General features: G+C 45.8%; 1 protein-coding gene across 6 annotated transcripts in view; it reads right to left on the bottom strand.

The window, feature by feature from the left end:
* The window catches only part of cdk15 (cyclin-dependent kinase 15), a 33,787-nt gene that overhangs the window by 11,889 nt on the left and 6,281 nt on the right, over positions 1-15,617 (bottom strand). For 4 of the 6 annotated variants that reach the window (XM_043693182.1, XM_043693178.1, XM_043693179.1 and 1 more), the window contains exons 3-13: positions 12,825-12,974; positions 12,117-12,211; positions 11,642-11,721; positions 10,238-10,332; positions 8,147-8,209; positions 6,973-7,096; positions 6,229-6,349; positions 4,418-4,511; positions 3,837-3,900; positions 3,061-3,109; positions 1,131-1,270 (exon numbers count right to left, since the gene is read on the bottom strand). In XM_043693182.1, coding sequence (XP_043549117.1) covers positions 1,131-1,270; positions 3,061-3,109; positions 3,837-3,900; positions 4,418-4,511; positions 6,229-6,349; positions 6,973-7,096; positions 8,147-8,209; positions 10,238-10,332; positions 11,642-11,721; positions 12,117-12,211; positions 12,825-12,974 — 1,075 coding nt within the window. The remainder of the gene's footprint in view (positions 1-1,130; positions 1,271-3,060; positions 3,110-3,836; positions 3,901-4,417; positions 4,512-6,228; positions 6,350-6,972; positions 7,097-8,146; positions 8,210-10,237; positions 10,333-11,641; positions 11,722-12,116; positions 12,212-12,824; positions 12,975-15,617) is intronic. The other 2 variants (XM_043693183.1, XM_043693181.1) reach the window with 1 other exon arrangement.

The raw sequence follows: 15,617 nt of genomic DNA, 5'->3' as shown, positions 1-15,617 counted from the left end.
TATTGTATATTTGAGCTAATTGTATATCAATGTTTATATCTGAGAGTTTTGTTTATTTTTGTAAACTTGTAAAAATGTTAAATTTCTAATGAAAATAACTATAAAAAAAAAACATTCTCTTCATAAACATTCTCAGTCCAGCCAAGACCTTGTGCAAACTTAAGTGTGCAAAGTGAATTTTGTTAAAAGATTGGTTCTGCGATCACTAAAACAGTCCCGCCGGTGTAGAGGTCCATTAGAACTCGGTGACCAATTAACCAGACGTTTATTTGGATGTTGCTGAGTATTTTAACTGTTCCAAACCAGATGTCGATGGACTTTCCAAGATGTGCACTCTCCTGGATACAGGCGATTAGTTCTCTGAATCAATTTAGGTCCAGTGGGACTCTTGCTGTCTCAAGTCCATATATCGGCAGCAACTATAATAGCTTGGATCCTGAAGAAAATGTTCACCATTTGACCAAGGTTTGACACTGATTTGACACTTTGCTGTGGGCTGACCTAGTGTCCCACTGTCCAGGATATGTCCTGAGTGAGGCTGTGCAATTACCTTCACTCAAGTGACGTTCCCCAAGCTCAGTCATCTGTCAGCCAGGACTTCTTGATTGAACCCAGATTAACAGCGCCAATCAGGGAGCTCAGAGTCTACGAAGTCCACCTGGCTGACCTTATTACAACCTCTACAGGAGGGATGGCAACAAAAGCTCCTATGAAAAGTATAAATCAGAACTGGCATGGATTCTATCACACAGTATCACTGAATGGACTGGAAAATAACATAAAATCCATAACCCTGTAACCCACCCAGACGTTGACTCAGTCATTCCCAGTCTGTCAGTATTTACCAGTTCGGGGAGTATTTAGTCACATTATGTTATAGTTTACTCAAAGTTTAATTATGATCCTCTCATTCTGAATGTATTAATGTTCTACAATTCCTTCTCTTTATGATTACGCGTCATGATTTTCTTTTTTAGCTGTTGAGTGTTTGATTGACAATTCTCCTTGTTGCTTACATTCCCATTGATGCCACTCTCCTTGACAGTCGCTGACCCAATCCCAATAATTTATTGAACTGCTGGTGAGGCAGAGCCAACGTCGGGGTGTGACAGGAAGGAAGGTATACATACTGTCGGGGAGCTGGAACAAAGCAGGGGGTAGGCTGCTGAAGTATTCATGTGCCAGGGCATCCTCGGCAGAGCTCCTGTCCCGTGGGTAGCACTGGAGGAGCTGCGATGTTAGAGACTCCGCCTGAGGGACCAGGCCTAATCTGAGCAAAGGGAAGGAAAGGACCATTACGTGAGACAGAAGGCAACACTGCAGCAAAAACACCACCAGCACACTCCAAAACCAACAACGTGCATTTCTATAGAGCCTCTTCTAACATGGTAAAGTGTTTCACAGCACTTCCCAGGATCATCAGCAGATAAAACCTGGCCCCGAACTGCACGAAGAGATTAGGAGGTCAAATTAAGGAAGCTGGTTTGAAGGAAAAACTTCAAAAATTGGGAAGACAGGTGGAGAGATCCAGAGGAGGAATTCAAAAGTTCAGGTCTTCATTAGACAAATAAACAGAGATAAAACAATCAGAAAGACACAGCCAGAGAGAAACAAAGGTGTATTTGAAATAGAGGAAGAACATAGAGAGCAAGATTAAGAGACAGACGGAGAGCGACAGAGAGACAGAGGGACACAAATCGAGGGAGGAGAAATGTGGGTAACTGCACTGATTTGATTGTATGTTGGGGTTTGGCAGTGAAATTGAAAATTTCACTCAAATGTGTTGCGATCTATGCATTCTCAGATCCACACACATGCTACTTAGAGTGCTTTGTATGGGTCCTCAGATGAGAATGAGCAGACCAGCAGCAAAAGCAGCAGATGCCTGCTCACAGACCAGAATCTCTTCAGAAGAGACGAGGTGAACAAAGGAATGCAGCTTGCAGGAGACGATACCCAATACAGTGTGTCTGTAGCCAAAAGAGGAGTGTCTTCAATTTGTTGGAAGTCGTGACGATAAGTGTCAGACATGTGCAGCCTGCTGGAACAAGAACTGCCGACTGATCCCAGTGGAGTCAAAGACTTCACCAACTTTGACCTCTGGGAGTTTCAATCCTTCCAGGGATCTGCTCAAGAGACTAGGGTGATCTCACAGCTGGTTGCAGCTCACAGGTGAATAACGGGAACTTGTGGGTTCTTTGTCAGAATCATCAACAATGTTCACATTGATGCCAGTCAGAAATGGGGTGGCACGGTGGCTAGCACTACTACCTCACAGCACCAGGGACCCGGGTTCGATTCCAGCTTAGGGCAATTCTATGTGTGGAGTTTGCACATTATCCCCGTGTCTGCGTGGGTTTACCCCCACAGTCCAAAGATATGTAGGTTAGGTGGATTGGCCGTGGGAAATGCAAGGTTACAAGGATAGGGTAGGGGTTGGATCTGGGTGAGATGCTCTTCGGAGGGTCGGTGTGGACTTGATAGGCTGAATGGTCTGCTTCCATGCTTGAGAGATTCTATGATTCCATTAAACGAGTGAGTGCTGAGTTTTGCAGCTTTTGTTCACTTGCCACAGATATTGGACATCACTGACAACTCTTTCCATCACTTATTGACGGTTCAGAGATGAGCAATCAATGGTTCTATTGGTCACTAATACTGATCTTCAATTGGATCTCTCAGGCATCTTGTCTCTTGAGACAGAGACTAGCTCCCCCTAACACCACAGGCAAAATAGGAAAAGTATCTGCAAGAGGGGGAGGGATAAACAGGAAGAAAAAGAGAAGGAAACAAATGAGGGGTGAGTGAGTCAGAAAGAAACAGGGGCAAGAGAAAAGAGGGGCAAGGTGAGATTTTAGGGGATTGGATTAAGCTGGTGATATACTCCACACATATTTCAGTGGCACTTTTTCAAACTCAGGAACAGCTAAGATCTGAAAAATGAGAACCAGTCAGGAAAGGAATAGGAACATGGAGAGACAGCTTCTTCACTCAACGTGCCAGTGTCACCGATCCCAGACGGCAGCTCCCTGGTGTAGAATCATCCAAAACTGCACTCACCTTTTCCAAACCTGGCCCAGCTTCTGAGGTGGGTGAAGTATAAAGTGCTCTGCGAAGAATAAAGGAGGAAGCACATTTCAGGACTGATCTAATGGCATCATCAGTATATCCACCCATGCCTACACACAAACCAATTCATATAACTCTTTCCAGCCCAGCACACACATACAGAAGTAAACATATAGCCCACATAGAATACCCCAAATAATCTAGCAGAAACTTTCCCACTATATACCCACACATCGACTCTCACATACCAACCCTTACAGAATGCACACAAGCACCAACACACACAAAAGTAAACACGTACTTACACCCACCACCCCAGCCAGACCCAAATATATTACTGTAGGTGAGCCTGATAGATCAGCTCAAAACTGAACCCCAACAAGGAACATCACTCAGAACGATTCCCAACATTTCACCCCCATTGAAAACTCATGTAGCACAGACTGATCCCAATTATATAACACAGACTGAATGCCCAATACATCACTTAGACCTAACCACAGATGTTGCAAACTGAACCCCAATATCACTCAGACTGAACCCCAAAATGAATCCCAGTATATCATTCAGACTGAACCCAAATATCTCACCCATTCTGAAGCGCAACACATTACAGACAGTTTATTAATATATGACCCAGACTGAACCCCAATGTATCAGTGAGGTTGCATTCCAACATATCACAGACTGAACCCCAATATCTCACTCAGACTGACCCCTTCATGACAGATCTTTCCACATGGATGATTGATTTTTAAAAGGTTTACCTGTGCGATAGTTCGGGAGTGCTGTGACTCCGGGCCAACTCTCTTCTGTGGGAAGTCCCAATACCTGGAAACAGAGATTCCCCAGTCAGATTGGAATGTTGACCACACACTGCCCTCTCAAAGCCTTTACATTGGTGCATCTAGTTCCAGCACAGTTCAGACTCATCATCGACAATGGGGACCTCACTCTCTGTACTTTGAACTCCATAGTCATGGACAAAAGAGAGGGTCTCAGATCCCACTGACCCCACCGAGTTTCAGACGGACGGGAATCCTATTTTCCAGATTTATTTCTGGAAATAGGCCTGTGCCAATCTGTGCAAATGCAAACCAAGGTCAAGTGACATTACGTGTCACTACAGTCTCTGAACTCTAAGACCGCTGCTGCCCTGCCTCGTTGTGACCTGAAAGGAATTGTGGGAAATAAGAAGGAGTCACTCTCCTGCTCTCGGCCAAGTTCAAACCAAGGCCCTTCATCTCGTTTCAATGTTTGGAGATTCACTCCCTCCCTTAGCCTGAATGGAGTTCAAACCCCAGTGATGGTGTCTTCCCGGGTTAACACAATATCCAAAGTCACTTACTGCCCAGATTCTCTGGAGCTGCTCCATGATATCAGACACACCAGGAAAAGCTGGACAGCCTTCCACCATCTCAATGAATATACAACCTGCTCCCCTGCCAAGGAAGGACACAATTACTCGCCATCGTCAACACTACAAGGCAGGAAACAGTCACACATCCAACTTGTTCCAGGAAATTTGGCAAAAGCAAGGCACAAATGAGATCTACACATCAGTATTCTCACCGGTGAATGTGTGGGACTATGGGCATGCAATCCCTATGCAATCTCACTGAGATAGGTGGGTCGGGGTGGGGGTGTGTGGGATAGTGGTGATAGTTAGTTGGTTTGATGTAAGATGGGTTCCTACAGCTTCCAGTTCTGCTCAAGAAAGGCTTGTTAGAATATGAAATGCTGAAGAACTAGAGACCCCATTCATTCAAGCGTTTAGGACACCAAGACACCGTTTTGTGGTGATAAAGCATTCAGGTGGATTGTGTAACCATGGTAACAGTATCACTGGGAGAGATTGACAAGCATGAGTACATCTTTTTGGCTCCACTTTTTCTAAAGTCTGTATTGCATTTCTTTTAATGCATTGTAAATTAATGATAATAGATATGGAATGTCAGCATTGAAAACTAGAATTGGTATAAGTATTCACAGTAAAGCATTTAGAGTTATTTGCTGTGTGAGGTTGGCATGGTAACACTTTGTACCTGAGTCTTATAGTGAATAGTGAACTCACTAAGAATCCTAATATAAAGAATATGATGAATCATTGATTGAGCAGGCATGTTGGATTGTGCAACATGAGCTCTTTAAAGTCAAGGATCCAACTCTGCAAAATGAGGCCAACTCTACAAGGAAAGATCGTGCAGGGACATGATAGGGTGGACATTGGGAAGGTGGTTTCCCTTGTGGGAGAAACGACAGGTACTGAATACAGGTTAAAAATGAGATGGAATGAAATTTTTTTTTCTCTCTCAGAGGGTTGTTTAGGCTATGGAACACTCCTCTCCAGACAGCTCTAGAGGCTGGGTCTGGAATATCATCAAGGCAGAGAAGTGGTATTGAGAACACAACTCTTATCAAATGGCAGAATTAGCTTGAAGGCCTTACCAGCTCCTTCATGTTTCTGCATTTTGTTACCTTTGACATTGGTATTTGCATCACAAAATGAAACAAGAAAGCAGTTAGTTAGTTCCTCTCAACCAGGCCTGAGAACTGAATTCGATACCTTGGAGGTGGAAGAATAGCCCAGCTCCCCATTACCCCAGTTGTTACCCTGTGCCTCTTGGCTCAGCATGCTGCTAGCAAGTGCTATCCACATTGACAACAGGAGAATACCTACCCTCAACTGGAGAGTTAGATGGGGGGGGGGGGGGGGGGTGGATCTGTGGATGCAGATGGGGTTTGGGATCACAAGTCTGGGCAATTAGACTTTGTTCATACAGGGTCAAAGTCAGGAAGCATACCTTCACACGAAAGGACAGGGGAGAAAGGGAACTACATACCTCACCCCTCCCCCCGCCCCCAAACATCATAGGGACCGCAGGGCAACTGAAAGTTTCAACACTGAGGCTGCTGGATGTTTGTTGGTTAAGAGTTTAAAGGATGATGGAGTTAAGTTAGATAAGATCTAATGGAATATTGGGGCAGGCTATCCAGGGGATGAATGGTCTCCTCCCATTCCTAAACTGTCAGTGAGCTGCTAATCCTAGACTCCACCTCCAAGGCCCCCGCCACCACCCAGCTCAGGGAGCAAATATTCCTGAATGTATCCCGGAGTCACCACAGGTTTTCATTGGAAAGGATGTGAAGAGTCCTCACCAGATGTCCAGGGCTGTGGAGTAATCGGTCGCCCCAAGGAGGACGTCCGGAGGCCGGTACCACAATGTCACCACCTGGGAGGAGTAGGTCTGACTGGGCACAGACTTCGCTCTTGCCAGTCCTGTTGGTCAGAACAGAGAAAGAACTGACTGTGAGAAACTGGTTCTGAGACAAGGGAGCCGATAGAATGGCTGAAGCCATCTGTTTCAGGCACGCTAGGGTGTACAACGAAAATGCCCACCAGAGGATTGAAGGGCCAAAAAAATGGATTTGTTCGCGCAGGGTAAACTGAGGCCACAGAGTCTGTACAGTTATTGCAGAGAACTCTTCATCACCTCTCCCAGTGAAAGGTGTCGATCAGAAACATATACACACACACACACACACACTGCATACAGGCAGAGAGGCGCACGCACACAGGTACATACGGGCAGAGAAAGAGGCATGCACATGGGTACATCCAGGCAGACAGAGAGAGAGAGAGAGGCACGCACATGGATGCATACAGGCAGAGATAGAGAGGCACACTCAGGTACGTACAGGCAGAGAGAGAGATACACAGGCAGAGAGAAACATACACACACACACATACAGACGAAACCCAAGCATGCACATAACGCACATGCAGGCAGAGAGGTGAACACACACACATTGTAACACTCAACGCCTTCTCCCATGCACTCAGTCACAGACCCTCGCACACTCTCTCTCACACACACACACACTCACATATAATGGACTGACCGAAGTCCGCCAGCTTGAGCTCTCCAACACAGCTGATGAGCAGGTTCTGTGGTTTCAGGTCACGGTGAAGGATGTGGCAGTGATGAATGTATGCTAGGCCTCGCAGGAGTTGAAAGAGAAAGAGCTGGAAGGGAAGAAAGCTGCCTGTTTGTTATTCAGGAAACAGTGCACTAACAGGGCTCTCGGGGCTGAGCCTGGCCCAGCAGGGTGACATGAGGAATGGTCACCATAGGAACAAGAACAGGTTCCACTACGTGTCCTGTTTATTTGAATCATTGTCAGGATTTGATCATAAAGGCTAATGGAATGTTGATCTTTTTCCAAAGGGACAGGAATACAAAGGGAAACAAATACACTTCAGTTGTATCCAGCTTTGGGTTGATCACACCTCGGCTAACTGTGGTCAGTTCTGGGCACTGCCAAACAAGCTGAGGGAAACTGATACTGAACCTACAAAAAAAAAGTAGCTGATGGAATGGCTAAAACTACAGAATGGTTTCAGGGCCAGTTGAAAATAAATGATACTCACGTGAGGAAAGAAGATAGCAAAAAAATAGTTTATTGATACAGAATCAGTCAGAATAAACTGATGTCACTAGAATGTGTTTGGAAGCAGGATGTACAATCAGTTCTGCTCTAATGCGTCTTTCGTTAACACAAATCATTGCAATGCGATTGGGTGAACAGGGAACGCTGTTTCTAAAGCGTGTGTTGGCTATAACGCGGTTGGATTGCCAACACTTTAGGTGCTGTTTATGTTGTGTGCTTTCTGTACACTACCGGGTCACACAGGAACACAACTAAGGCATTTTGGAAGAACTGCCTGTATAGGCCTTGGAAGAAGTGTAAGCTGATGATGCTAACAAGTGACCATCACCAGGGGAACCATGGAGTGACCACTACTAATGGAACCATGGAGTGACCAATTGCAATGGAGTTTCACTCCAGTTTGTGTGAGCACCTTCAGGGAAGGGCAGTGACATTCGGAGTGTGAGTGAAACACAGTAAGATGTGCAGTTAAGGTACGTTATTGTCAGGTTAATCCAGCACCTGTATTTTACTGGATCAACTCGGGACTCATGGTTGAATGGAGGATCACGTCCTCACCCTCACTCACTATTGCCAGCCTTAGTTAATGGGAGAGGGAAACTCTGCACCTTGAACCACAACCTACCTTGACATTGTGTGTGTGCAGGCCTCCTGGGTGCTGGGTCATGTACTGTGCGAGGTCAGTTTGCTAGAAGGAGGAAGAAACTGGAATGAGCTGTAAGTAACACTGAGTAGCAGTGTGATACCTTTCTTGGTTAGATTGCTTGTTGTTATTCTTAATCCTAACCTCTCTGAGGGCAATTTTCTATTTACTTCAGTATCCCTTCCTCCTTCTCTTCTTTAAGCACATGAGTAGGAAAAGGGGAAAAATACTCAGCTCCTAAAGCTGACTCTGCCATGCACTAACACCATAGCTGGTCTGACTGGGCCTCAATCCATTGGCCTGTCTACACCATAAAATATTTAGCTCCCTTGTTAGTCAAGAACTTTGATTCTACGTTTGCCTCAAAAACATTGCATAATCCCCCAATCTCCGTTGTTCTCTGTGGAAGAGAGTTCCATAAACTAATTACCTTCTCCTCATTTGTCACAATAAGGAGACCTCTTATTTTGAAACTATCCCTTAGTTCCAGTCCTCCCACAAGAGGGAAAATTCCTTTCAGCATGCATTCTGTCAAGTACCCTCAGGATCTTAGATGTTCCCCAAGATCACCTCACATTCTTCTAAACTCTAAAGCGTACAGGGCCAACTGGCCAATTCTCCCCCGGACAATAACTTCTTCATCCCAGGAGTCTATAGGCACAAACTGGACAACACAGAAACAGGCCATTCGGCCCGTCCGCTATGTGTCTGTCAGCTTGAGAGAGGCTGGTTTCTTATGGATCCCACTAACCTGCTTCTGTGCCCAGCTCCCTCGAGCTGCCCACTCTGACAGGAGATGCCCACACGTTCAAACCCATGTTGGTGCTGATTTGAGCCCACGCCTGTCCCGCCACCCAAAAGCTTTCACTCACAGACACACGCACGCACACAAAAGGACATTGCCCATCTTTCTTACCCCTACTCAACAGACACTCCATCCGCCATTCCCATCTCCAGTGGCCCCTTGCTTCCCGCTGAATAGATTTCAAGATCCTTAATGTTGTCTGCAAGTCTCAGCATACCGCTGACCACCTCTGAGACATTGGCAGCTCTCAACTGCGAGCACCAAAATATCAAAACCCTCTCCCTGCTACCCCACCCCCTACATCTTCATTTCCCCCAAAACAAGATCCGCAGTCACATCCGTCCCTTTTCAAACACGTCCAAGGAAATCTGATCCACGCCTTGATCGCAAGTCACCCCTCTCTGCCCTCCCAGCTCCATGGTACAGCACTCTATCTCCATGACACATGGCATCTGTGCCTCATCCTCTCAAAACTCTTTCTCTCCTTGTGTGTTGTGAACATCCACACTAGTCCTTCATTAGTGTCTGAGTACAAACTGTTATTCTATGGTGGTTCTGGCAGTTACCATGTTACTGTTGCATATGTGCAACCACATGACAGTCAACAAACTGTGCGCCATTCCTGGGACAATGTCTACTGGGTCTGAAGCAAAGACCAGTCACAATCCAACTAAATGGCAAAACAGTCTCGAGGGGTGAATCGCCCTTTGATGGCACCATGTTCCTGCTTCAGTGGAAATCCAATCTCATGTCTCTGCATCCCCAGAACTCTTGTCTCTTGTACAACCTCAATCTATTTCTCCCCCTCCATCGGTGGTCATGTCCTAAGCTCACATGGGCCTGAGCTCTGGAATTCTCTCATGATCCTTTCATCTGCCTCTCCTCCTTTAAGACATCTCTTAAAACATAGGGCACTGGAGCAAGCTTTTGGAAACCTGTCCTATCATTTCCTTACATTGCTGGATGTCACATTTTGTCTGATGACACTCATGTGAAATGCCATGTGTAGTTTTACTATATTAAAGGTGCTATACAAGTTGTTAACTCAGGGCATCAAACTCCAAATTCTGTCCACAGACTTCGTATAAGTTTTAAGTTTTGTTCACTAATGACTAGCTTACACAGTCCACTCTTTCCAGTCTCTTTGCTATTAAAATTGCTTTCCCTTTCATGTTTGCTTCTGAATATAAACTGATGTTGAATCAGCACACAGCAGAACTGTTTGGTTTATGCGCGCGCACACACACACACACCAGCTGTAAACTCACCACATATTCAAAAACAAAGGTCAGAGTCTCCTGCGTGTGGATGATGTCATGCAGAAGCACAATATTGCTGTGTTTTAAACCCTTCAGTAGCGAGGCTGCAGACATGATGGAAAAAGCATTCAGAGACAAGATTGTTTTTCGGGAATAGAGTAAAGGTCATTTATAACAGCAAGTCTGCCCTGTTACCCTGCAGCATTCACTCACATTGATCCACCAACTACACTGATTAACTGTGTGAGAACACTCCATCATTGTACCATCCCCCACTGTAGTGAATAACATCATGCATAACATATCCTCACTCTGTACCTACACTTGCGACTATGATTTATGATATACCTTTCAGACCTTCACTCTGATCCATCCCCTGCTGCAATGATGTACAGTACATGAAATACGCCGTCGCTCTGTAGCCACCGTCAATGGGATGAATTATGGTATATATAACATATCCCCAATCTGTACCATCCCTCACTGCAATGAGTAATGGTATTTCTAACATTTCTTCACTTTGTACCTACCCTCACTGCAGTGAATTACAGTAAATATACACATGCTCATCATAAATCTACCATCACCACATTATACATATCATAGCCCCATTGGATAATTATTCACTGAAGTAAATTATGACATACAAAACACACCCTCAATCTCTACCATTACTCACTGGAGTGAATTATGCAGATTTTCACTTTATCCCAAACACTTCTGCTAAACATTAAAGGTTATTATAACACACCTTCATTCTGTATCTATACACTGCAATGATTTATATGGCTTGTGTATTGAATATATATTGCATACCTTCACTCTGAACTACCCCTCATTGTAACGACACAGCATATGTAACACACCCTAACTCCCAATTATTTCTCCCTGGACTAAATTACGGTACATATAACAATTTCACTCTGTATTACCCCTCACTAGAGTGCATTACAGTACATATAACACGTCCTCACTCTGAAACACACTTAGTATTGTTAACTACAGTATAGATAATACACCCTTACTCTGCATAATCCCACAATGATGAAGGGCTTTTGCCCGAAACGTCGATTTCGCTGCTCCTTGGATGCTGCCTGAACTGCTGTGCTCTTCCATCACCACTAATCCAGAATCTGGTTTCCAGCATCTGCAGTCATTGTTTTTACTTCATAATCCCACAATGACACCAATTATAGTATATATAACTCACCCTCATCACTGTTCACACTCCAACCACATTGAATTACGGTACATATAACATTCACAATGTATAGTCACTCACTGCAGATAATTATGGTTAAGTGTAACTCACCCTCAGCCTGCATCCACTACTTTGAATTATACACTTATTCTGTAGCATCCATTACTGGATTGCATTATGATATACATCAAACACCCTCACTCTAAACTTACCCTCACGGATTGCGGTGAAAGGCACACCTTCTTCTTCTTGCATTTTAATCACCTTCAAGGCAACAAGATTGCCATTTATCCTGCACAGACCAAGAGGACGGTTAACATCTGTTTCGATTTTTCTTAGTGCATTTCTTCTCTTGGAGGAACACTGTACCATCCCTCACTGCAATGAGTAATGGTATTTCTAACATTTCTTCACTTTGTACCTACCCTCACTGCAGTGAATTACAGTAAATATACACATGCTCATCATAAATCTACCATCACCACATTATACATATCATAGCCCCATTGGATAATTATTCACTGAAGTAAATTATGACATACAAAACACACCCTCAATCTCTACCATTACTCACTGGAGTGAATTATGCAGAGGGAGTTGGAGGAAGGTTTGGAATGCTGGGGAACCTAGCCTGGAGGGGTAGGTGAAATGGATACAAGGAGGATGACTGAGAATATTTCAACTAACCTGCTGATCCCCTTGTACACCGTGGAGTAGGATCCTTCCCCCAGTTTCTCCAGGTTTAGATAAGAGGCCGCAGTCCCAAATCGTAGGCCACTTCTCTGGAATAAATAAAAACATTACAATTTCTTGTGATGAAAGGCTTACATTTCGCTAGCACCTTTCATGGCCTCAAGACATTCTAACGTGCTTTACCGGCAGTGAAGTACATTTTGAAGCGCAGCTACTGTTGTAATGTCGTAAGTATACCTGCCAATTAGCATACAGCAGGCTCCCACTGACAGCGAAATAACGGCCAAATACTCTGCTCTAGTGATGTTGGTTGAGGGCAGGAATGTTGGCCAAGACACCAGGGAAAATGCGTCAGCTATTCCGAGATGGCAGACACGGCCACCCTTTTTAACGGACTGTCTGAAAGATGACATCTCCAACAACGCTGCACTCCCTCAGTGCTGCGACCTTGACTTTTGTGCTCAATTCTCCAGAGCAGGACTTGAACCCAGAACCTTCTGTCTCAGAGACGAGAGTGGTGCCCACTGAGCCACAACTGACACTGTTCAACCCACAGATAGGTCCAGGGAGGGCTACAGGTTTGGGACAAGGGGAAACATTGCAACGGTAAAAGTCATCATAAGGATCAGTGGATTTGGGGAGGAGGCAACCTATTGGACAGGTAGTGGCTGTTGTATGGAGATTAGTGTTGATGCAGCGTACCCATTGGTGGCCCTGGGTGTAGTTCTTGCACCCTATCGGAATGCTGTTGCTGCGGCTCCTGTGCCTGCTGGGTTTTTGGGCCTGCAGTGTGTGGTACAGACGGGGCTCACAGACAAACGGACTTCTCGGCGACTCAGCAACCTCAGTCAGCTGCAAAAAGAGAAAACAGCGTTCGTATCGAGACAGTGTTGGGACATACGGTGAATAATCACCCATTGCTGTGACAAACATTGGCCTCAAAACAGCCCACTGACCTCCTCCCTGGTCAATATCACATGATCGCCAGTGACACCCCCACCTTTCCTGCCCCTGCAGCTTGGCTCAGTGGGCAGCACTCTCTCTGGGAAAGAAGGTCATGGATTCAAGGCCCGTTCCAGAGATTTCAGCGCATCATCCAAGCAGACATACGTCAAGACTACCCAGGCTCCCATAATGGAGGGGAAGGGGAGAGGGGAGGCTGTTGTAATGAAGGATCTTCCAGTTCCTACAGTAAGGGAAGGGCCTGGTGTTAGGGGTGCAGTTACCCCAGCTCATATGGGAGGGCTACCTTAGCTCAAAGTGGGAGGGTCCTGTTGGGGTGGTCATCTCAGCTCCTATTGTGGGTTGGGCCTGTAAGGGGCAGGGTTACACTGTTCAAAGTGGGAGGGGCCTGCTAAGGGTGAGGTGACTCAATTTCCCAATGTTGGAGGAGCCTGTGGTGGGAGGGGTTATCCCTGTTCCTAATTTGGGAGGAGCCTGCTGTTGGTGGGGTTTTACCCCAGCCTCTAATGTGTGAAGGGCCTGTTGTTAGGGACAGAGTTAACCCAGCATCAAGTGGCAGGGGGGAGGGTACCTGTTGTCAAAGGGGGATTACCCCACCTCCTAATATACTAGACGTGTATTGTTAGGGAAGTGGTTACCCCTGTTCCTAATGTGGGAGGGGCCTGATCTTAGGTGGGTTACCCAACTCCTAGTGTGGGAGGGGCCTGTTGTTAAGGAAGGGTTTGCCCCAGCTCTGACTCTGACTGAAGTTATTGCCAGACTGAAAATAGTGATAATGACCCACAGTTATTAAACAATTAAAACAATACCCCTATTGGGACCTGTCTCTTTACAACACATCACATCCTGCTGTCCAGGTGCTGCTTGAGAACAACATACCCCAATCTGCCAGGATAACCTAATGTATATACTGTAGACATTCAACAACTGTTGAATACAAGGTTAATAACTCAAAATATACACAGCCAAAAATTCACCAAACCTCCAGAGTTAAAACCCAAGCAAGGCATTAGATGACAATGGTTCAATCTGAAGGTTTCAAATACAAATTAATAATTGTTGTCATTTTGAACACTGTCTTAATTCTTGGTCTCTCTGAGACTGTGACTCCCCTTTGCTGCTCCCTCCCTGTGGTCACACCCTGGGAACATTTTACATGAAATTTGCACAGAAATTGCGGCTCCAAAAGAGACCATTTGGCCCCACCAGTCTACACAGCAGCACTTATATTCCACTTGAGCCTATTCCCAAACCTTCCTCATCTAACACAATCAGCACAACTCTCCATTCGCTTCTGCTGCAGAACGGTTCCTCTTAAAAACATCCTTGTTTGGTGATAGCCGACAGGCTGGAGTTACCTCAAAGGAAGCTTGCCCTCCATTCCAAACATTCCCCAGACTGGAGTCAGAGGCTGAGCAGGACCAGCAGCAGATTCTTTCCCAGGCTCTCCACTTGGACATTATCTTTCTCACTGTACAGAACCTTTACAGCTAGACATCAACCCCTCACTGCTCAGTCACAGGGCCACAGTCCCATGATTTGTTACAACAAGGCTCTCTCTCTCTCTCTCTCTCTCCCCTCTCTCTCTCTCTCTCTCTCGTCGGGAGATGAAAAATGACAAAACAGATCAAGCATCAAGCCCAGTGTTTACCAGCTCCTGGCCAGTTAGGATGAATGAATAAAGCAGGGATATCGGATAAGATCTCAGGAGCTATCCTGATGAGATAATAGGTAATTGGCTGCAAGTGGGGACAAGGAGAGAGCACTTCAAGGTGAGAAAGATAAAATGACAATAGAGCAAAGGGCAGAGGAAATGGATGGAGTCAGGAAAAGGACTCGGATCGCTGCATGAGTTTGGAACTTTGCTTAGGAATAGTTGCAAGGTTGGAACAGGAACTCAGTAGAGTGGGGTTACAGCCAGGGAGAGGGGTGAAGAGCTAGAGATCGGAGGTGGGGGGGGTGTGAGCTATTTCCGAAGGAGGGAGAGCTGAAGCTTAAAGGTGCTGGGGGTGGAGACCTATTGCCCAGGCAACTAACCATTCCTCGGTCAAGGAGGAGCTCAAGACCCAAGGAATGGGTTAAAGCCCAGATAGGGGTTGGGGCTAAGCCCAGAGTGTGATGGGCTGCAATAAAGAATTTGCCGGGCCAAGAGCCAAATGAAGTGGACCATACAGCATAGGGAGGAGCTATAGCCCAAACCAGGGGGAGCCGTGCCTGGTCCTAGGGGAGGAGCTAGAGATCATTGATGGAGTTACACCAGAGTGGGTGGTGTCAGAATCTGGGAAGAAAAAGGTTGGGAAGAGGGATTGGGGATGGCTAGGGAAGAGGGGATGCTGTTAGGGGAGACGGTGGAGCTCGAGAAGAAGAGATGGAGCTCTAGACGTGCTGGCTAGATGGATTAGCTATGGTTAGTTCGGAGTTACATGGACAGGGTGGGGGAGTGGGTCAGGGTGGGATGCTCTTCGGAGGAATGATGCAGACTCAATGGGCCAAGTGGCCTACACCTGCATTGTAGCGATTCTATGACTGTAA

This window comes from Chiloscyllium plagiosum, chromosome 7 (assembly GCF_004010195.1).
Source record: "Chiloscyllium plagiosum isolate BGI_BamShark_2017 chromosome 7, ASM401019v2, whole genome shotgun sequence".
Lineage (NCBI taxonomy): Eukaryota > Metazoa > Chordata > Chondrichthyes > Orectolobiformes > Hemiscylliidae > Chiloscyllium > Chiloscyllium plagiosum.
Note: the sequence above shows the minus strand (reverse complement) of the source record. Positions and strands in the feature narration are given on the sequence as shown.